The sequence below is a fragment of the Tinamus guttatus genome, unplaced genomic scaffold (assembly GCF_059628265.1).
Source record: "Tinamus guttatus ecotype Peru unplaced genomic scaffold, ASM5962826v1 Tinamus_guttatus_pri_ptg000307l, whole genome shotgun sequence".
Lineage (NCBI taxonomy): Eukaryota > Metazoa > Chordata > Aves > Tinamiformes > Tinamidae > Tinamus > Tinamus guttatus.
The window spans coordinates 3,376,402-3,400,339 of NW_028288841.1; the positions used below are offsets into that span (position 1 = coordinate 3,376,402).

A 23,938-nucleotide genomic window follows, 5' to 3' on the forward strand; every position below is an offset into this window, starting at 1 on the left:
GTCTCTACAGCCTGCATGCAATCAATTAAAAATTCAAGCCATGTTATAACTTTCTTCTCCCTTTTAACTTTTTTATTGTTATGTTTTGGGGTGGGGGTTGCTTTTTCTTTTTTTCTTTTCCTTTTTTTTTTTTTTAACATGGTTTCCTAGTAACAGCCACCTATCTCTACCTTTGCATTCTTAGCAAAGTCAAAGCCAGTTCTGCAGATTAATTTTAAGGGTTTTTATTTTTTTAGGCTCCTTCTCAGTATGAAATAATTTTCTTGGCAGACAGTTGTTCCTCAGAATAAAAGGCTGTGCAGGAGTTGCAAGGTGTAACCTTGAATTATCAGCTTGAGAGGCTGTAGCAGCTAATCCAAAAGAACGCTGAGATGCAAGGCTCAGGCCCTTCTGCAGGAAAGAGGAAGTTCAGGAGTCAGAAGGTTTTACAGAAGAAAGAGCAATAACTACTCACAGAAGTAGGGGCTTATTAATGTGTTTCTGATATGATTACGGCGCTGTGTTCTTCTCTGATCTGAATCCTCTTCTGCTCTGTCTGTTCTGGCTTTTAGAGAAAAGCACAGTCGGAGAGTACTGCTTATTTTTACCAAACCAGTTCACCAAAAGGTCAAGGTTGATTTATATGCAAAGCCGTATGCATTTGATTACTCTTTAAATCTAAAAATGTAAAAAGCAGAAATTATCAGGCCACCCTCTTCATTTGACAAGGTCACATATTTTAAGGGAATTGGATTAAACCACTAATTAATTCAATTTTGTTTATTGGAACTATATTTTTATCTTTATTAACATGCAACATGAATCTGTGCAGTGCTTTCTGTAACACGTCTCTAGTTGGAGGCCTGCGAGCACAACCGGGGCAGGTACCCGCGCCGGGAGCCTGCAGCGTGGCTGTGCGTGCAGGGCGGCCGCGGATGCACCCTCTGCTTCCAGGGAGGTTTGGATCTGAGTCACAACACTCAGGCAGGCCTTTACATCCCATTCCAGCATTTGGAGAACATACCAAGAGTTGAATTTTTGCCCCTTGGTTGGAGTGATGGGATCCTGCTTTGCTTCGCTGCAGAGCAGATCGAGTTTGTGCACGCCACCATCGAGCAGAGTTTGGGTGGCTGTGGGTTTTTCAGCTTCAGGAAGAGATGCCTGTGTTTGCTTTGAAATCCAGAGTTTGTTGCCCAAAAGGAGTTCCTGGGGAGGTCGAATGCTGTGCAAACATGGTGCTTAATTAATCCATTCATGTTCTGCACCCTGCCCTGGTGGTCGTGGAGGGATGTTTGTAGTAACCAGCAATAAGTGTAATTAGAAAACCCAAGAAAAAAAGCAGTGTTGCAATTCTTCTTGGAAAGATGCTAATGACATACTGCATGTGTAATAGGAACATATTGCTGCATGTATAATAGGAAACCGTGTCGGAGTGAAACGTGCTAGCAATTTTTCCAGTGTTCCCGCAGTTGGTAATGAAAGCTGTATCTTGAGTTTCCTCTGCTGGGTGATTTTAGCACTACTGCTGTATTTGATTCCCTCACCCGTTGGGGTATGGATTTTTGCTGACAAGTTATTGCTTCTCAGGGCAACAGTAACTGTCACTTTTCTTTGGTAACTTACGGCCTTTTACTGATACTGTGAATACTCGTTGCCTTGCTGTCATCTCTGATTTCTTCGGCTGAGCTCTTGGCTCCTCCTTGTTTTATGGAGTCCTGCACCTTTTCTGTTTTTTTTTGGGTGGGTTTGTTTGTTTGTTTTGTAGTGTTTTTTGGGTTTTTTTGGATCTTTTGAAGCAACTTGCCCAGATTTAGCTGTGAAGGTGGTAAGTGGCCGAGCAGCAAACGAAGCGGGACCTTGTGGCGCAGGAAGAGGCAGGTTCTGCCACCGATCATTAGGGATTTCGACAGGGGAGTCCTGGGGCCGGTGGCTGTGTGAGGCCTTCGTTTTGCTGATGGACAGAGACACTAAAACCAACATCTGTTTAAGCAGTGGTGGCCGACACAGAGGGCATTTCTTAGCTATTAATGACTGGATAAGAGACACGAAGCTACGAGGGAAAGGCAAAGGTCCTTAACCTGAACGCTCTTTAACCATCAAGAAAAGTCTTCCTTGGATTATGATGATTGCTGTTTGACTAGATTTTTTTTTTAAGAGAAAGACACGTTATTTTTACTCTCTGAGATGTTAAAAGGTAAAGACTTTATTGCTGTCTACATTTCTAGGACAGTCTTCTCCCCACCCCGTGTCCATCCTCGGGTGAAGGGCAGAAAAGGTGCCGAAATCAGAGCTTTGGCCGCAAAATGGAGGCGGCTTCCTGGGCCTGGTCTGGGCAGGAAACGCTGTGGTGCTGGTTACGCGGGCACCGATGTGGGTTCAGGTGTCCCCAGGGAGAAGTGGGAAAGGTCTCTAGGAGAGCATGAGCACTCTCCAGGGATGTGTTGGCATTAGCTACCTTTGCCACCCAGTGATTAAGCATCAGCCGGGCCTGAGGCTGCAGGAGCCTGGCATGCCCCCATGGGAGCAGCATCCTCACCAGCCTTACACACACTTTTAACCCTTTTTTCAGCTCACTTAGTTTTATATATACGTACACACACACATATATATATACACACACACACCACCCCCAAATTCCTGGCGATAAGGGGATGTTGCTAGGATGAGAAGGTGATGGGAACATGTGTTGTACAGCTTAGCAGTGTAAGAAATACTGTAAAATGAACAATTAGATGAACATTTCAGATTGTACATCCTCCTAATTATCCTTTTAATTATTCATCTAAAACAAGTAAAATGACCCCTGACAGAGCCATAAATGATTTAGGAACTATCAAATATTTATTAGATGCAACTGAATGCCCACAGAGATCTTCAACAGATGCATATGAATCTGCTTCCCTGTATTCCTCAACCCTTACAATTTTATGTATGGAATTTATAACCAATTGAATGGGACTTTCAGTATTTAAAGTACTGCTGAGCTCATTGAGAAGTTTCTGAGGGAAGCAGAGAGCAGTGATGCTTTCAGCCACTCAAGTTTCAGAGATTCGGTGTGAGGAGAGAGTGGCCACCAGTAATCCCATGGCTGATAGGGGCAGTATCCTGCAGCTCGTCCTTTGTCGCGGTTGTTCCTACAGAAATGCCTTGAAGCAAAGGGAGTATCAAAAGAAACAGAAATCATGGGAGAAAACAGCCCTGTGATGGCACTGGTGCAACTTAGAAGAATCTGATGCAATTTGACATTTAAACATTTTAACATAAACAATTCAGAGCTTAGCTGTTTCTGAATTGCACAATTGCACCTGAGATGAGGCTTCCTTAGCCGACTGCTCGTGGCAAGAGCAGCCCTAGTGCGGCAGAAAGTCCACCCTGCAGCAAAAGCAGTGATTCAGCAGTGGAGGAAAAACTTGTATTTCACAACTGGCCTTTTCGGTTTTTTTCGGCAGTGAATACAATCCTCCCTTTTACATAATAAAAATGGCTTTATATTAATGTTGTGATGACACACTTGGATTGAGAACACAGAAGAATCCTTTGGGGTTATGCTTTTCCCATTAAAAAGATCTTTAATTGCAAGATTCTGGGTACAGTAAGTGGTGGTCTGCAATGGCTTTTAGAAAAAAAGTAATTTTAGTTCTTTTTTTTTTTAAGCAACATTTTTGTAAGGAATGAGAACAAAGCGTTTTGTGAGGAGCCATTCCTAGCAACTGTGCGTATTAAAAGTCGGAGATGTTAGAAAGGTGTAGGGGGTTATGTAGTGAGAGTAGCACATGGGATTTTGCAAAGCTGGATTCAGTTTTTATTGTGACCATAGTCCTCTCCCATAACATCTTCCAAATGACCACCCCCAGATCACTTTGTCCTCTGTTAGGACCTAGGGCTTTTGTTGTCATGAAAAATACAAAGGCATTTGTAAATGAAAAGAAAAAAAAGAGCTTTTTGACCTTCAGTGAACCAAATAACGTCAGAGTTACTGTAATAAAACCCAGATCTTACGAAGGGCTTTTCATGAGTGAGACTCTACAAAAGTTATTGACACTCTCTCCATTTTACAGCAACCGGTTGGTGAAGGAAAGTACCTGCCATGACCAGCAGTAGAGGTGGAGCTGGGGCATGGGCCTCGTTTTTCCTTCACCAGAATAGGGGGAGTCCAACAGGATCCATGTTTTTTCCTCGTCTGTGATCTGCAGACCTTCAGTTTGCAGGGCTAGGCCGCATGGTCAACCATTAATCCCTGGAACCACTTTAAACAATCTTTTGATAGTTCACCATATAAATTTTAATCAATGAAGAGAGCAGAAAGTCCTTGAGAAATTTGGAGGTTTTTGCGATGTTCCATACTCTGTGTAGCTTCCTAATCACTTCCCTAATTAGCCAGCATTACTTTTAGTCCTTTTTTTTTTAACCAACCTCTATAAGGAGGAAAATGCTCCCCTGCCCTTTGCGTATATTGGAAAAAAAAACTCTTTTAGTATAATGAGCAACAATTCCAAATGTTTCAGAAAATCTGTGCTGAGCGTGTTTTTCTCCTTGTCTTGGGTGTACAGTTGCCATCCTGCTGAAGGACGAGTACTTCGTGAGCGGCGCCGGGCTGCCAGGCAGATTCAAGGCAGAGAAAGTGGAGTTTCACTGGGGTCAAAGCAACGGGTCGGCTGGCTCTGAGCACAGCATCAATGGCAAGAGGTTCCCCGTTGAGGTGAGTGGAAAGAGGTGTGCTTGTGTTCACGAAAAAAAAATAAAACCGGAATGTATTGCAGTAGTTTGAGATGGCTGTGAAATAGGGCAATGTTTCCTTCAGTGAACATATCACTTTCAAGGCCCTTCCGGCCCTCACAGCACTCTATCTATCATCTCTTATGTGCTTTTGCAATGTCAGCTTTGAGCTCTGCTTTGCTCGCTCTGCCAGCTTTTACGTCCCATGGGTTAAGTTTCAAACAGCCACTTTTCTGGTTTCTCCCATAAGCTTTTCGTGTGTGGGAGGATCTCCTTGCAAATATCCGCAAAGTGACCTCATCCTCCTCCAAATCTTTTCTGTCCCATGGCGCTTGCAAACAAGTAACCAGCCGCAGTCTGGGAGCTGTTGTGCTGAGCACGCTGTGTTTTCTCAGTGCTGCTTCCTTGCACGTACACGGGCTTCTCCCTACCTGTATTCAGCTGCTGTGGCTTATCTTGTGCTACGAGTACGTGAGGATGGATCTGCACAAGCTGCTCCCAGCCCAGTGCTGTTGGTGCCAAAGGCTGCAAGGGCTCTGCTGGGACAGGGTACCCTGCCAGCCTGGCCGTGATCAGGACAGAGGTCTGTCCGTAACGGAGTGCCAAGGCATCCCTTGGATGGGACAACCTTTGTGTTGTGACGCCGTGATGCCCAGCGCGGTGGGGTCTTGCACGGTGCCCACTAGTCCTGCATCCATCTGTCCACTGTTAGAGTTTGCTGGTGATTTTTACTTTATTCTCAAGGTTTTGCATGGTGAAATTCCAGATAACCCCAGTTTTACCTTTGCTTTCCAGACATCAGGTGAGCACCTGCAGAGCAGTTAGCGTGGCTGGGACAGATGTCCAAAGCACAGAGGGAGGTTGTGGCTGGCTCCTGTGCTTCACTGAAACCCACCATTCTCATCTTCCCAATCCGTCACATGAATGAGAAACTGTCTTTATCTTTCCCACCTCTGTCTGACCCCTTGAGGGAATTCTTCTATGAGACGTTGCGACGGCTTCCGGCTTGATGGGGCTGTGGTTTCCCACGCCAGGCCACCCATGCAGGCGCAGAGCAGGAGCCCAAACGTTCTCATGCCGCCTCGTCTCTCTCAGATGAGAATCCTGGTGTTTGTAGTCGCTCTTTCTGGGTTGCAGGAGGAGCCAGTCATCTCCTCTTTGGAAATTTGAGGAAGTGGAGATAGTAAAGAACTCTGTTTGTGTCAAAAATAGTATTCCCAATCTTTCTTTTGAAGACAGGGCTATCTGGTGCTAGGTGGAAGAATTAAAGTTATTTTGCTTTGGAGAAAAAGCAAATTCTTAAGGAATGAGTTCTCCTTGTTCTAAATATTCTTTATTTCCCTTTCATTTGGCTGGAATACTAATTTATTCTGTTTTAAAATTTAAAGGTGGGGGGGAAAAAGCAGAGCCTGCCTTTCTGAATTTAGGTCACTGTTGTTTTTTATGAATGCTGTGCACAACAATTTGCTATTTCAGATGGGTTTAATTCTAATAACAAAAGTGTAATTTTCAGTGAGTTGCATTCATTACAAGAACTTGGATCTCTGAACTCTGACCTTTCTAGGCACAATGGCATTAGCAAAATTTCCCTGGCTTTTCTTTTATTATTTTAAAGAAAGAGCGGTTTCTAAACCCAGACATTCCCCCGTGGTGATGCTACCTCCTGCCCTAGAATTCCAAATTTCAACGTTACTAAACGATTTGCTGAAAAGGATTTCCATGAGTGGGTTTTAAAAGGTGCTCAAAATGTTCAGTAGGTCTAAGATGATGGAATGGTGTTGCTCTTGCCAATAGTCCTTACAGTTGGGATTAGACCCCTCAAAAAGTTACTGTACACGTATGCGTAGTGGAGCTTTCAATTTGTAATGCTAATTGTAGTTCAGGCTGCAGCTGCCTGATGCAACCCTAGTTGCCTGGCACTGGGAGGTCTCTGCCAGAACACTGTACTTTGTTTGAGAAGTGCCATTTCCAGGAAGACTGTGGAGAGGAAAAATCACAGTGCCATCCTACAGCAAGCAAAGACCACGTCAATCCGGTTGCTCTGAGTCCGTGGGTGCAGGTAAGGAGTTCAGTGCCCAGGTATCGGCATTCCCACTCTGCAGCAGTGAAGGCAGCAATGCAGTGGAAAGCAAACATTTTCCAAACCTAACTGTGAAACCAGATGTGTACCATGCAAAACCCATTAGTTCCAAAGCACATCCCAAGGGAATGCTGATAGATCAGCTCCATCCGTAGACTTCGTTCTGCATCCACATGAAGTTTAGATGTTTTTTCCTCAGGGAAACAAAATGTTTGCTGCTAGTCTTTTTTCTTGAAGAGGATGGAGAATCTAATTAGAAATGTCAGATTTAATACAGAGCATTATTGTTTGACCATGTTGTTTGGTTTTTATTATTACAGCTAATGTGTCAGATGGTAAGGCTGTCTGCGTTAATTGGTTTCTTTCATTGAAGCCCATCTGGATCATATTTTTTTGGTGATTTATATGTTAAATTAGTTGGTAAGATATATGAGAATGTCCTTTTGTTTCCTACTTTAAAGGCATGTTGGATCAAAGGCATATTATCTTGCAGTGCTTTTATTCATATGTAGTGTATTGTGATTCCTTTTCAATCCATAGCATGTGTAACAGTATTTTAAATGGTTGCTATCATTACATGGTCTTGATTGCTTATGTATTGATTAGATTCTCCTTGCTGATATTAAAGCCTTATGGAACATTGATGAGCTTGGCTGTATCTGAAGTTCCCTTTACAAACAGAGATGTCCACGTACCACTTTGCGATACCAGCCCTGGACAACTTTGAGCTGAAGCCTCAGTCTTTTTTCCTCCTTCTTTCCATTTTGGCACTGTCTTTTGGGCAAGGCTGGTAACTAGTGCTGTGATGCTGAAGATTAAAGCGGTGCCGTTAGTGCAGTGCTGTGAGATTGGAGCACTAGTTCTGATACGGAGGACGTGGGCTCTGTGCCAGTTTACAAAAGTCTTTTCCCTTCATCCTTCAGCTAAGGAGCAGTTTAAAATGTTGCATTCTCTACATCTTAACAAATGGATGATTCCTTTGTATTAAGCTTTTCTTCTCTGTTATATTTGCTCAGGTTTTTCTTTCTTCTTCTGAAGTCTGAGGTATAAATGACCATGCAAGCACTAGAAACGATTTAAATGCCAAAGTGACAAAATTCCAGTAAAGCAGACGAGCTTCCCTCATGCTGGGGCGGGAACCCAGGTTTCCCTCATTAGAGCCAAGAGCAGTAATTACAGAGCTTTAATCCCCGGTGTTGACGCAAGGGTGAGCAGCCCTGTCTGCTTGGAGGTTCATGGGTGGAGGGCACTGTCCCAGCTACCTGCAGTGGGTGACAAACCTGCCCACTTGTCACCTCGTAGGTGGCTGCGGCTGACGTGGCTTTGCTAGCTGCTTTCAGGCCCACTGTCCTAGCAGAACTGTGATTTTTAGCTGCCTCATGCTCATTTTTATGCAAAATGCTGATTATTTCTGTGAAGAGCAGAAATCAGAAGAGTGATTTTAATCATGACTGTGTTAATTTAATGTGAGCTTTGGATGTTTATGAGCTTTCTCTTTAATGGCGCTAATTGTCAGTTATAATGTGAACACCATTATACAGTAATATACAGTAATTTATTTAGTAAATGAGAATCTTATTCCAAGGACCATACTGCAGTACGCCATAGAGACCTCATTCCTTTAATCTTACATGAACAAACTTGTGCTGTCTAGGCCAAATTGGGAACAGGAACATGAACTTGGCCTCTGGAACGGGGTGATTTTTGTCCCCACAAGCTCCAGCATGCGTGTTGTTGGAGAGCTCTAGTTCTTCTCCATTAAAAAAGAAACAAAAACAAAAAACCCACAATCCATCTGAGCAGTAAATGAAAAGCCCGTGCTCTTTCATGTTGATTAACCAGTTTTTATGTTGATTGATTCATTTCACTAAATGACTATTATAAACAATCATTTGCATTAGCAATTCATGCCCTCCCTTAAGCCTGTGTCTTAGAAGACTTTCCAGGTTCTAATGTTATCTTTGTTCTTGCAACTTCTTTGATTTTCTTCCTTTTCCCTTTGAATGTGCACCCTAAGACTAACCTCAGTGTTGTCTGGAGCTAGTTTCTCTAAGTTGAATGCTCAGATCTCCCTGCCAAAGTTTATCACTTTGTGCTGCCATACCTCTTATATCACTTAAATCCTCACGTTTTATATTATCACAGACAGAGCACAACCTCTGTCATTAATGTGTGATACTCAATGCGTGAAAACCTTTATCCAGGGAAGACTAGTTATTTTGGGGAAGGGAGGGAGTTGCCCTAAATACCAATTCCTTCTGTCACACCTGGAGTCTTGCATGGTAAATGTCCAACCTTGTATATGCCTGGGGATGACAGAAAAAACGTATATATTTAATGTAAGAATTGGAACCTTTTTCATCCTTTAATCATCCCTACCCTTGTTGCATTTGTAAGTCTGTTTATGTTTCTGTGCTTTTTTTTTGACGTAAAGAAGAACATACCATAGTCTGCCCTCCATTTCCAGGAGGGGCCTAACACACTGTGTTGCTGTGTGGTGGCTGCATTTATTATTTCTGCCATCAAGGGTATTTGGTGTTGGCTTCAAGCACAAGTAAAGACTAATTGCAAGAGAGAGAGCCAACGCTGGTTTTATTTCCTTATATTTCATTTACTAGTTGCTCTTCAAATTTCCTTGCCTCCATCTGGCAGGAAGTAGCAAAGTAGAAGTCGATAAATGATGGAGGGACCTAAACAGGGCCATTGGGAGTATATCACACTGAAATACTTCAACTGTCTGAAGTAATTTGACTGTAATCTTCTCTCTACGGACCAAATCTGCAGTTATATGGGGATACTTAGTGCTTCCAGTGACTTTGATGGGAGATGTGCTGGTGAAACGCTGGGTGAGGACTTGGCTTCGTGCTCATGATGTCTGCGCGTTGGACTTCGCGGGGAATTTCGCCCGCCCTGCTTATTCAGTCTGCAGCTCCTGCAGCACATCTGACTTATTCAGACAAGGAGGTTGCATAAGGATTTGCAATTTTAAGTTTTTTTTTTTAATTATTCCAAAATGACAATTTGCAGTTATTCTTCCAAATTGTTTTCCTAGAATCTTCTGTCTCCAGTTTCCACAGCCTTCTAGGGTTAGGTAGCCATAAAATGCTTTAAAAATAGAAGATGATAAAAAGTTTTTCTATCTTATCTTCCACCAGACCTTTGCACTAGTTTTCGTCTTTGCTTTTCACTTTTAAAACTTATTTAGGTTTCTCATCATCAGAAAATATAAGCATAAGATAGTTCCAATTTTTGATAGTTTGGGTTTCCATTATCATGCACTGCAAAGATCATGAGCAGTGTAAGTTGAGCATCTCATAAATGTCTGTTTTACTGTTTTATTTTCCTTACTGTAGTTGATGCACTGTCTCTTCGCAGTTGTCTTTAGTGCTTCCCATATAGTGACAGGAGAATCAGTTGAGACTTTAATTAATGGCTTTATTGCAATCAAGGTTCCATTTTAGTGCTGGGTGCTTCATCTTGCAGTAGTGAAATATTTAATCTCCATCTGGCTGATCTTTTCTGTGAATGCCCCGCGATAATTAAGAAGAAACATGAGAGGATGGTCTGAGACTAAAATACGGTTAGTGGAGGGCTTTGCATGTCTTGGGATTGTATAGAGAGAGACCTAGACAGAATTTAGGGAAGAAGCCGCAGTTTGTTTTTATGGTAGCATCTTCCCACTGCTTGACTGACCCCTGTAATTTCCAGAGTTAGATGCAAATGTTAGAAGGCATCCAGAGCTATATTTGGCAATAACTATTCAGTAACACGAGCCAGGTCTTTTTGTGTTTGATGGGAATGTCCTGCTTTCCCCAAAGGATTTCCACTGTCTTGTTGAAAAGGTCTGAGCCAGTAGCACTACGTTGCAATTACAGTATGTTAATGATGAGCTCAGGGTTGTACATTCCTCTTAACATAAATCCCTGATTTTCTACATGATTAATTGGAATCTGGAACGACTAGCAAGGAGAAGGAGGATCAGATTGGGTGAAAATAAGAGATAAGAGGGTGACAGCCAGCTCTTGTTGTAAAGGAGAGTTATTTTGAATAGAAGAAAAATCAATACCAAGGTTGGAGAATTTGACAGAGTTATAAGAGCTACTTTAATGAAAGGTAGCAGATTCAATAGGATTGTTGCTTGAAATGTGGGATTGTCTGAGTTAGAAAAATGGGCGACTCTCCCTCGTGCTGCAGCGGCAGGTTTCCGTACTCGGAGCTTCCTGGGGACTCAGGCCAGGGAGTTTACAGGCATTTGCTCTGGGTGCTCAGTGCAGCAAGAAAAAGGAAAAGAAACAAGTATGTGGGAGAGCTTGTGAACTTCTCACCTTCTGGAGATCTTGATTATGGGAGGGAAAGGAGGAGGGGAGGAGGTGATGGCTGTTTCTCCTGCTTTGCCCTGTCAAGAATACTTGGCTGGTCTCCGCAAGGCAGGAGCGTTTCAGTACAAGGAAGTCCCTTCTGTGACTCCATGTGCTGCCGGACAGGGGACGTGGCTGAGCGGGACAGACTCAAGAGGCCCAGGAAGGACGTGGGACTTTCGGTACCACCTGGTGCCCTCCTGTGTGAGGAGAGGTAGGACGGCCCCGCTGGTGCCCCCAGGCTTCCTGACCCAAATTAGAGGCCCGGCTGAACCTCAGCAGCCTTCTGTGCAAAAGCCTTCTGGGCAGAAGCACCCGCTTGGCTACAGCTGCGTACCAGGGCTGGCTACAACTGCAGAGAGCAGCTCGTTCTGCAGCTGCTGGAGGGCACCGATTTGGAGAACCTGGTTTAGTGCTCCCAGAGGAGAATGATTGGCCACTTCAGTCTTGAAGGGAGCCAAGTTTTCCAAAACGGGCAGCTCATAACTTTTTACATTTTGGAACTTAGGCACAGGCAGATATTTTTTCGGGGCAAGAACAGTCTGTATGCATGAAATCTGGGAGGTTTAAGGATCAGTGAAGCACCCCTGATGGGAGCACATTTGCATGTGCTCTGAGCACACGTGCTGGATGTGTGCACATGCAGTGCTCTGTAGGTCAGCCCTACCGAAGGGCCCGAGTGATTAAATTAAATAGAGGCGATGTTTGCTAAGTGCTCAGCTTGCCTAAAGCACGTGGGATAGTTCTGGGACTTTGGAGTGTCTTCCTCTTGAGATGTGTGACCCTTAGTAGTTATTCCAATCTCTAGGCCCCCTAGAAATAACAGTTAGATAACATTTGGCAAAAAAAGAAAAAAAAAAGAAAAAAGAGAAACATTACATAAATGTGTTAAGAAGTGATAATGTTTCCTTGACACACAAAAAAACAAAACAAAACCTTAATGCAGTTACCGGGCTCGGTGGTAGCTTGTCTGCCAGTATTTCCCATGGAAGCCTTTTCACTGGGTCTCAAGCAGTGGGAATAGAGTTCACCGATGTTAATCAAGATATAAGTCAGCAAGCAGGAAATGATTTCAAATGACTATTATACTGTTGTTTTACTGATTGTATTTGTGGTGGGTTTTTTTTCTCTGCTGAAGAATTCTAAACATTTGCCACTATTTCATGCCAAGAGAATAAATTGCATTGGACACGTTTGCAGTCAGAAGGCTTGATACGTTTATGCAGGTCTCCCTTCAGTTCTGTTAAACCACATGTTAAAAAGTGTGCTCTGAGTGACGGTGGTCAAAAGCTCGCATCGACCAAAAAGGAAGGTGCATCTTGCTGTCTTGTTATTCGTGGGCCCGAGAAGGTTTTGTTTAAAGCTGGCTTTACAAGGATGCTCACCAAAAGGCTTTCTAATTCTCTCGGGAGGTAGCCTGCAAAGTGCCTTTGCTGCGGGCTGTGCTGGTCAGTGTTACCATGCTGGGTTTCTTTCATGCCCTCCCAACTGAATCCCTCCGTGGTCTCTTACATTTGCTTTAACAGCCTTTGGGGCAGCGCGCGTCCTTTCCCTGGGCTGGTGCAGTGGCTCCTGCTCTGTGTTACGCAGTGCCGCTGCGGCCGCCGGCTTCGCCGCGATGAACTGCTTTGTTCCTTCCCTGGTAAAGCTTCACATGATGTAAGAGATCAGGCAGCAGCATGACTATAGTCCCTGCGATTTCCCCTGTTCACGGGCGTTGTATTTTCAGACAGGATGGGAAGGTTAACTGAAGTTGAAAAAGGATATAAAACACTAAAAGTGTTTACAGCCTGGTAGCTATGAGAAAACAATCAAGCGGTTGGAAAAAAGTGTACGTTTTTGCTCATGCTTTGAGACAAGAGGCACTCGTCTTTCTTTAGAGAAAAATGATTTGGGGAAAATTAGCTATATCCCAGAATACATGTGTCCTCTTCTCCCTGAATTTTTTACACAGCTTAGTAAGGAAAGATCATGGATCCCCATTAAGTTGGGCTTTTCAGCTCATGTCTCAAGAAGCCAGCAAGGTCCTTTTCTGTCCCCTTCCCATCTAGGCTGGCTGCCCTCAAAAGGGGCTTTGCTTTATCCTGTTGCTTTAGAAAGAAGGCAAAACTGGCTTCTATTTCCAGGAAATCTGCAGCTCATTTTATTTCCTGGCTGCCTCCTTGCTCCCTCAACAGGAAGATCTCTGTTACTGTATCCCGCCAAGAGGACTCAGGATTGCTGTCCACTGACCGCAGAGGAGGTGTTGGGAAACGTAGTTCCTGATTTACACACTAGTATGAAATATAAATTTTGGCTTCACACTAAGGTTTGAAATAGTGTTACCAGGTGGGAAAGAGCTTTTCGCCCCTTTGGTGGGCTGTTGGTTAATAGCTTAGTCAAGCACAGAAAGTGGCACGCGGTCCTGCCCAAAGAGCCTTAGTGTCTTCAGCGGGGGCTGCTAATTGTCCAGGAAAAGAAGATTGAAACTGTCTTCTGAATATGTTTGGCATGAATCGCTCTTCCCTGAGACTGTGGGAAAACGGGGTTTTGAACAGCCACCAAATAAGGGTGGAGACCTGAGAGGCTGCTTATTCACTCACCCAGGGGGTGAGCACAACTTGAGAGTTAAAAGTAAGCATTAGTGTGAGCTACGCCACACACCTCCTGGGTACCGGGGGAGAAGGGACCTTGGGGACTTGATCCTGATGGGGATGGACTAAATGAAGTTTGCTTGAATTTTGTCCTGATTGCCTTTATAGAGCTTTTAACTGTATTCTCTGTTTTGATGTATGTACCTAGGATATCATTTGTATTTGCTCTCTGCCTTTTCTTAGGATGCCAAGATGAGGATTTTGGTTGATTTCAGGTGATTTTTTTTCTGACATCAAGCCCTTCCATTCCTTCAGGGTGGCAGTTCCTCCAGCACAGATAACAAATTCAGTGCTCGATGCCTGCATGCAATGCTCGAGGGTTCCCAAACAGCAGCAAATTTACCTCCTTAAAATGCAGAACAACCCACAGATGAGTAGGCAAAATGACAGAAATCATCCATAAAGAGGAGGAAACCTCTTTTCTTCAGTTTCTTATCACCCTTGGTTAAGGGGGAGATTCTGTTCTCAATTCTATGAGCTCCAGAGCCTCTTAGGGCTGGCTGGTGCTCTTGAGGAGAAGGTGGCTTGCTGAGACTTGAGTGACACATTTAATCTTGTGGTGGCACACACTAGGCAGGGCCATAATATCCCTCAAGAAAAAGAAATGTCATTACATCCAGTTCAAAATAGGAGATTGGAGATAACAGGAAGGATTTAAAAAAGATTCATTTGAAATTCTTTGCTTGAGAGGTCTCATTTTGTTTGGGAGGCAGAAATGTGAGTGCTCACATAATAAGCTGCATTCAAAAGGTGAAGTTTCAAGAGTAAAAATAAAATCCATTATTTCCTGAGCATAAATGGAATTGTCCATCCAAAATTCCTATCCGTGTCTTCTTCTTCTTAACATCATCTAGTATTTCCCTTTTTTCCCCATTAAACTAGGAGAATATTTAGGGGCCTTTCCCCTGAAATAGCACGCAAGGTCGATACCATTAATCATATCAGGAGCTAATAGCAAAGTCTGTTTACCAAGTCATGTTGCTGCTGCTGCTGCTTGGTGACCATTTCTGAAACCTGGTAGCTCATATGGCAGTTTAGCAGCAGCAAGACCAAGATTCAAGATGGTCAAAACTCCTGTCGCTTTTCCTATCACCGATCCTATCACCTCTAGTAAAACGTTCCCTTTGCAGCCCCAGCACTGGCTGTGTGTCGTGCCATCCACCCCGTACCACCCCAGGGAAGCTGCCACTCATCCAGGATTCGGGATCGAGAGCTTACACAGTAGTCCTTCAAGAAACCCAAACCAGCAATTTCTGGATGCTTTCAGCTCCAAGTGCTGCTGTGTTGTTCCGTTTGAAAGAAAAGTAATATGAAATATATATGAAACGTGAGAGAGAAAATGCAGGACTCGGCTCTGAGGAGTTTGGGAACGAGAACAGGCAGAAGGAAATTAATGTTTTCAGTAGAAAGACAAGCTGTCACTTCAGAGAAAGTTTCCTAGCAAACCATTTTGTCCTGCTTAAAACTTGAGATAGTAAAACACCTAAATGTGACCATGTGTGATATTTCATGGTATGGCTGTAATTGTTAGCAGAGAGTTTGTGTGTTTTCCTACATTAATTAAGACAAAAGAAAACACTGTTGGTTTTGGTGGCTATCATGAGGAATAATTTGGGAACAACCAGAAGTTGAAGCTGGGAAGGACAGTAGGAGAGAAATAATTAGCAAGGAAGATTTTCAGGCCTCGACAACCTGGTTTGTCTTTGCAGCAATGAACGAATTTGCCTGACACCCAGAGATAGCCATCTGGTAATAGCACTCAGAGATCAATACATCGATACCTTATCCTTGAAACGGTATTTAAAGCCTGTTCTTAGCTTCATTTCTTTACTGCTGTAAAGTTATAGCAATCTGGGGGTTGAGATAATGGGCTCACTGCGGTGCTGTCGGCCCTCTTTCGTTTACTGTATTTTAATGCAGTTGAAGGAGGAGGCTTGGGACGTTCAATCTACCTTAGAAAGAAAGGACACTCCGAAGATTAAGCTGGAGCCTCGTGCAGGGCAGTTTAGAGAGTTTGCAGGACTTAGGATGACGGCTTGGACCTGAGCACCAGCTCTGCAGCCCTTGTGCCGAGGAGGGGCAGCGGACGCCCGCAAGGTTTCTGGGCTTCTCTATGCTGAGATTCTCCCTGCTAATCATGCCAGAAAGCTGCTGGGTTAAAATCAGTGCCGATTTTTTTTCCTATTAATATATCTTCTTGGTGCACATCTCTCTTGAGATGCCGGAGGATTTATTCTGGACTTGTGGTGGTCACCCCAAGACACAAGTCTAGCATGGTTGTGCTTGATGTAATGGCCGTGCACCTTCAAGGGCGCTTGGTTAACACGATGACAACTCATTTTAAAGATGTGAGGAGCCTTCAGTTTATTTCCTCCCTTTTTATTATCCATAGAGTGCCTGCACTGTGTGGAAAAAGCCCTTTTTCCTCCTCAGTTGCAAAACTAACCCAAAGACGTTGCAAACTAACCCAAAGACGTCACTTTGTAGAAAGGTGCTGCTGTCCCTTGTTGGCCGTGCTCCGTTTTCTCCAGGCGTACACAAATCACGGCCGTTCTAGTCATGAGGCCCGTAACGGATCAGGATATAGCATTTCATCCCCATTCACCCCTGTGCGTGGGAGGGTGGCGAGCTGCTCCAGGCTCTTGCTGGTGGCAGTTTCCGTGCCGAGCGTTTCCCAGTAACCTTGAGGCTGCTCAAGCGGCTCCTGGTTGGATTTGTAGCTGTCTCCCTGGTTGCCCTGCTGGGGCAATAAATTGAAATTGTGTCTTTCATAGCATGATGCTCAAACGATTTCCTTTTCAGCAAAGAGTATGTAATAAAGGTTAAAAATGATTTTTGCAATCCATGCATTTAAGTATACATTACTATCTGTTTTAAGGATGGGTAATCAATGTAAAAAATGATACTTCCGTGTATTTCTAATAGGTCACTGTGTAAATATCCATAATGGAATCGATCCCTCAGGTTATGGCAACCATTAGTATAAAAAGGGATTTCACAATTAATGTATTAGGCATTTGCCTTTCATACTTACACATAAAATGATTATTTATTGATTATTTTCAGTCCAGGTTAATGATGTCGAGGAGGTTTCGGTATCTCAATTTTAAGAACTTGGTGTGGATCAAGTAGAAGTATCGTACCCCTTCCAATAAGTTGTGTGACTAAGATCTGATAAGTGATTTTGCTGTGCCTTTCCTCTAAGTTGTTTATGTACGTGTGTGTGTATGTTTATATATAATTAAGTTTGTTTTGTGCACCTAAGAAAGTCTTGGTGACAGGTTTAGTGTCAGCTTGTGGGGATGAGCTTTACTATAGTTCTGTATTTCTGCACAGCAATCAGTTATTGCTACAGTTAAACACTCAGGGGTTTGCTCTTCTCAAAGCATGTGCAATTTTTTAACTGTGTTTCCATAAGCTGACTTATGGATTAGAGATATCCGCATAATCACGGGCGATATCGTCTTAGGGAACGAGCCAAGCGAGTGGGAACGGAGAGTCTCCTTCATCAGCGCTGCCGAATGTGCAGGAACAGGCGGGTTGGGGCTTTGCCCAGATGGGCACCTCTGCATATGCTGCTTTTGGAAATTCATCGTTTAACTACAAAACCTTGTTAGGGCCTGCAGGTTCGTAGTCGACTGAGGGGCAAGTAAGGCGATTTGAGTGTCATTGCTTCCCCTTCTGCAAGGTGAGGATGCAACATCTAACCACGCTAACGCTGCTGTGGTGGTTATTTGGTAGTAGGAAACTGCATGGGGCATGTGGTAGTGAAAGACTAGCCTGACTTGACTGGGACACCCCTCAATGTGAGCATTTACAGGTAACTCACATTGAAAGAGTACATAATTTGAGGAAGGCAAAGTATTGCATTTTATCCCAGTTCAGCAGAAAAGCGTTGTCTAGCTGTCAGCTGAATTGGTTTTCTTTAGTGAATGGCTTTTGGGTCGGGAAAAATTATACTTTCACTGTTACCTACTGTTTTATCTTTAACAAAATAATTGCTGCCTAGAGCTGTTAAACACTGTGAGTATGAAAAGCACGTATAAAATCAAATTGTATGCTAAAAGACTTCCTTGATTATTGTGGAACATTTTGCATTTATAGTGCTTTCCAACAGAAAACCATAGAGCACTTCAGCAATATTAATGAGCAGCGAGAAGAGCAGTCAGAAATGTGCAAGTGACTTAGGATCTTGCATCCCATTTGCAAAGCAAGTTATTGTGGATCTAAAGGCTTTCGGGTTGGTGCCTGATGGCTTGCTAGGCATCTGAGAGGAAATAATGCAAGCAGCAACACACCTATTGGTGCAGAAAGAGCCTTTATCTCAACATCCAACACTGTGTATTCTGGTGGTCCAGGTCCATGATCATATCCTGGGGCTCCTGTGTGAAGTAACTTGAAAGAGAAAGTCCCTCCAGGGAGCCTGTCCCACCTCGATCCAAAGGGACAGGCAAAACGAGGAGGGTGGGATGGCACGGGACCCTGGTGTCCTCAGTGGCAGGGCTGGTGTGCAGAGGCTGCTAGAGCTGTAGCTCTGAGCCAGTGTGTTTGACATCTGCTTTGGAAGAAAACTCTTTGTTCTGGAAGCTGACATCAACCTTCTACTCTGCTTTAATTCCCTATTCACCTTGAGGGGGGAAAAGAGTATCTCGCGTGTCGGTGCCGTGTTCGACTTCTTCTGGTTTGTTGTTTTTCCTCAACATTTTCCTGCTGAAGCGCCGGCCTGTGTTCAGTGAGTTTCAGCCTCCTGACAGCAGACTGGCTTTTCTTAATTATCTTCTCCAGGCCCCTTTAAATTAGTCCCCCAGGGATCCATGAACCTCCCTTAGAAAATGATGGCTTTAATGTTTCCTTACTAAATACTTGCAGAGAGTTGTCTGGGAATGCCGACTTGCAGGAGATAGCAAATTCTCACCAAAAACAAAAGAATCTGATTTTGAGTGGTAATATGTGAGGGGATGGGGCAGCATACAGAGGTAGGGGTGGATGGCCACCAAGTGCGACCGTGTCTTTGTGCATGCAGAGAATGGCAGAGTGTGGGAGGGGAAAATCATTTGAAACCATTGAACTCATGCATAAATGTATAGCTTTCAAATAGCTAATTTTTTTTATGTCATAAAAAGCAAACTGGCTAAGGCTGGTTCCTTTCTTTATAGCCCTGTCATAAACTCTGAAAAATGGGGTTTATAATTTATGGTCTGAAACTACCTTAACTATTGCAATACAAACAGCACCACTGTACTGCAGTTTATTTCTAAAATGCCTCCGGTGAAAATATTGCAGTGCCATAATTAACTAATACGGAGATCCTGTTTGTGGTGCTTTTTGCTGCTTTCTTCAGGAATAATGCAGCTAGTGAAAATCCTCAAGGCTCAAAGCATGGTGCTGCTTCAAAATAATCTTGCTTGGCCCTATAATTTGAGTCCTTAATGTGTGCATGGTTCAGAGAAACTGGTCCATCGCTGTTTGGATTTACAAGGTTTTTGTTCTGTGTATGGAACCAAAAAAAAAAAAAAGAAAGAAAAAGGGGGAAAAAAGTATGGAGGAGAACAGTGTGCATGCTGCCTCCTAATTACTCTGGTTTTGATATCTCAGCAACATTGATCTTTCAAAATGATCTCTTGCTGGTGGCATCAGTTTTGTGTTGGAAAATATTCCTGCAATTCTGGCAATGATAAACTAATTACAGACTATACATTTTTAATGATTTAATCTCTTGTCATATTCCTACAGAGAAGTGATCCTGATAGGAAACAAATCTCCCATGCATGACCAAACACTCATCACGAAATGTATGGTTTTCATTAAAGCCTGTTGTTAATACAGGCTTCGGAGTGTTTTGTTAAAGCAGGGAGAGGTTGGGGAGTAAAAGCCTGCTGAAAGATTGCCCTAATAATGCTGCAGTAAGCACTCCGAGCGCACAGAGCTCCGAGGGACGTTCCTGCGACGCGTCTCCCGTTCCGGAGCGGAGCCGCGTGTGTCACAGGCTTTCGGTGGGTGGCAAGCACAAAGATACCTTCACGTGCCTTATCCCTCGCTGGAGATCTCGGCATGTGTCACTCACCCCGTCTCCACTGATCTTGAGGCTTAGGATTGATGAGGAGACTAGTGGTTGGTCAAAAAGGCCTTCACCAGGTGGCCTTTTTGGCATGCGCTGAGATCTCTGCTCCGTGACCTGCTGTTGTACGAGTGCGGCCTACACCTCTTTCCCACCGCAGGCTGCTTGGTGCAGGAGGAGGCTGCTCGTTAATGCTGCAGAAAGCCAAAAGCAGTGTGTTGTGGCCTCTGCTTGGGGTCTCTGGGTGGTGCTGCGGTGGGGAAACGGGAAATGATTTCCCTGGTGTAACTGGGAGGACGGGATCCAAAAATCCTCGCTGGTAGCACTCATAAAATCATGTGTCAGATCCAAGAACAGAAGAGGGACTTGGTTCTCTGGAGAGAGCAGATGTCAAAGGTGTTGGAACTATGACAGGGGAAAACAGTTGTTAGAAATTTCTCCCATTAAGGGAGGAAATTTGGGGTAATTTCACAGAGCTGTGAGCACTCCTGCCATTTCCTTTGCATTCATGTGCCCTTGCCCCTTTCCCAGGGAGCTGCTTGGTTGTTTTTAATGACTCCCATCATCTGGAAGTTTGAGGATGAGAAGGGCATGCAGAGAAGCTATTTAAAGCAAATCTGTGTCTCTAACCTGACTGTGTGCATGCTGATGCACTGGTGAGGATTTGGTTCAGATGCTTCTGTGTTCATATAGCTAATAAAAATGAGGTCTTCTAATCATTTAAGCTACAAAGGTGCATATGGAGAGGGTGAATTGAGGTTCCTATGAACTTCTTGTGGTTTTCCTGGCACAGTAAGGATGAAACTATTATTATGAACTAGAACTCCAATTTTATTAATGTTCTGAAGCATGGAAGGAAGCAACAAATCTGATTTAAGTGAAGACATTTGTCTTGGCAGTGTGATTTACTCCAGGGTTGTAAATTTGACATGATGGAGACTAAAATGTACTGAAACTTAAATTTCCCCCATATCTCACTCAAAGTCAAATGATTTAAATAGCAAGATCTGAGAGATGACATGTATCCTTGGATGCAAATATATGTTTGGTGCTGAAGATTTTAATTTCATGTCTGAGGAGAATTTATCATTTTGAGGACCCACCTTTTAGGATAACAAGGGGTGAAGTCTGGGGGTGCTGCATGGGGACAGCCTGGCGGCCCCCTTCTCCGGGTGGTAGTCCTGATAAAATGGGTATTATCAAAGGTAAGATCTTTGCTGACACTGATTCCGATAAGACTCTGAGAGCTCTTTAGACTCCTCTGGCTCTAAAATTGCATTCAAGACTCATTATTAAAACATAATAAGGACGCAAATGTGTTAACAACCCGAAACGGAGCTGTGGAGGAGGGTGAGGTGTACCTGGGGCAGGCAGGAGCCCTGCAGGCCGGCACTGAAAATCCTCCCTGCCATCAGTTTGGGGTGATTTTGTTGCTGATTTTGGGGCCTTTTAGTGTGAGCTCAGCTAGTTGGAGCCAAGCGAGACCCCTTGTCAAAAGTCCTGGTGCACCCCAGTGGTTACGTCAGCAGGGACGGGCACCTTCCCAAGGGTGCTGGAGTCTTGCAGTACTTTGCCCTCAAAAGGAGCCTCTTCCCACCATTGAGGATAAAGGGAATTTATGGGAGCTTCATATCTAACTTTCATGCCTCTTGAAGGCGTCTGAATTTAATTTTCAGACTTTTTTTTATTTTATTTTATTTTTAATGGACGGGAATTTAGCCCCATGGATATATGGCCCATTTGGGATAGCTCAAGTTCACCCATTCATTTCCTGAGTAGCGTCTTTAAAAATCTTCATATTCTGGAAGTAAAAATGAGAGCTTGAGCTTAATTTTTTTTATTATTTTTAAGATAAATCCAGTAACTTTTATGGCCTCGTGCTGTGATTCCATGAAATGGAATTAATTTCTTAGCAGTACTGGACCTGCTCTGTCAGTTCAATAAAAGTAATGCGGACAATTTCAGTCTATTACTTTTAAATTAACTCAGCCCATATGACTCTTCCTAATACACTGCCACCTTGTGAAAAACAGGGTTGTGTTTTATTGATTCATGTGATAGATGAGAATATTAAGTGTTCCCTGGCAAACAGCACCCCAAACAACACGAGGCTCTTAGGCACACCAAGGCTGGGGAACTAATTATGCTGAGACATAACAGGTTATTTTAGTCATAGGTTGTAAAACGGAAAAAATATTAAAGTAACTTTATAGCTTTAGCCAAAAAAAAAAAATTAAAAAAACCTCCTCCTCTTCCCTCTTCTTCCTTCCCAGCCTGGCTAATGTATTTTCTCTTGTCATATGTTAAGTAGATTTCCGAAAACGCAGAATTTAAGAAGGTCATTGAGAAGTGAATAGGAAACAAACCCAAGCAGAGAAAACCTCAAGCCAGTGAAAGAACGAGGGAATGAAAAGAGGCCCTCATAACATCTTAAACCTGGTATTTTGGAGCATAGAGTAGCCCAGTTTCCCACAAAGGGAGAGGGATGAACGGGTGTTCCCCCTTCAGAGATCAGACCCGATCAGAAAGGTTGCTTGTTAAAATTTCACTTGGTGAAAAATGGACTCTCAGAAAGCTGGTGTGATGATCCTTTGAGGGCATTTGAGAATAATTGTAACAATAATGCATTAAAATGTCACTAGGGGAAATGATTAATTGGAATTGCCTTCATTTTTCTCCTCCATTTGCTTGCATTCCTGTCCTTAGTGCCTTATATAAAAAATAAAAATAGTAACATTGAGTCCTGGCACTATATATGAAGTCTTTTATTACTGCAAAGTGACATATGTGAAACCTTGCTACTGACATTCCTGGACTTATATGCCTACTACTTCAATTGCTTTATTAATGTTTTGGCTTTCAGCATAAAAGCTAAAACATTGAAAACTACTGAAAAAAAATTGAGTACGGCAGTGACATTTATCATTCTGTAATAGGAAGCTTGGTAGCTTCTTTCCTGGCTGTTGGCTTGCTCTTTCCAAGACACAGGAGTTAATTTTCCGTTATTTTTCTCTTAACTCTTGTCCTCACTTAACAAGGGCTAATCCATGGAGACGCGCTGTGCAAAATGAAGATCAGCAGTTGAGGCAGCACAGGTTGGAGGCTCTAAAACAAAAATAGAAGTGGGAGTAAATGATGGACAATTGCAATAGGAGTTAGAGAGATTGGGAGCAGGAAGTTTATTTGCGTGAACTCTGGCCCATGCTTGCTGGCTAACTCCTGATGATGAGCTTTAAAAGAGCTTTCTGGGCCAGCATCTGTAACTGCAAGGACCTATCTCGTGTGGATGGGCATTTCTCTTTATAAAATCTACATGGCGTTCAGGATTGCCAACTCATTTTAGTATTTAAAAACAAATGTGGCTCTGTATTTCATCACAAGAACAAGAGGAGAGGAAAAAAGGCAAGCAACACTACAAATAAGTAAAATAAATAAGTAATCTGCTTGTTGCTTTAGGCGTGTTTCTGCTCATTTTAGTTTGTTGTCATCCGGTTTGATTCACTGAACTGATTCGATTTTAATGGTCCGCTTATGCATGCAACTACCTGGAAAAAAAGATTAAAAAAAAAAAAAGCCCCTAAAGCAAATTTTATTGAGATTTTGGTCCAAAAAAGATCATAAATAAGCAAGAGTGAGAGCAAAAGCTAAAACAATATGGCACACATCAAGTAAAAAGAAACTACAATATGTGAACTGAAGAATAGGAAGCAAACATAAGCTCCAAAATAGAAGTTAAAAAATAGTACCGAAGGTTAAAAAAAAAATCAAATTCAATATGCTTTACAATTACACAGAAGAATGAGTTTCTTCAACCTTTAGATTCTTTTTCTTCTGTTAATTTAAAGACAGCGAGGTTGGGAGTGTGTCTTTCCAAGGCACCAGCAGTTGCTTAGAGCCCTTGCTGAATGCAGGAAAATTCAGCAGTGGGGAAAACTGCGTATACTAAGAATATAACATGATGAATATGTTGTGTCACATACATGCCATCTGTGAGATATTCTGATAGACAGAACAGCTTGTCTGCCAAATCCTAAAACATGGCTTTGATTAGCGCATACGTTGTAGAGTAATTATCTTGGGGACTTTGGGTGAGTTAAGTATGACCTTGAACTCC

The 23,938-nt window shown here is 43.1% G+C and overlaps 1 protein-coding gene across 1 annotated transcript in view; it reads left to right on the forward strand.

Moving 5' to 3' along the window:
* The window catches only part of PTPRG (protein tyrosine phosphatase receptor type G), a 375,249-nt gene that overhangs the window by 200,802 nt on the left and 150,509 nt on the right, over positions 1-23,938 (forward strand). Inside the window, exon 4 of the mRNA XM_088528261.1 lies at positions 4,530-4,678. Within this exon, the coding sequence (XP_088384387.1) occupies positions 4,530-4,678 (149 nt within the window). The remainder of the gene's footprint in view (positions 1-4,529; positions 4,679-23,938) is intronic.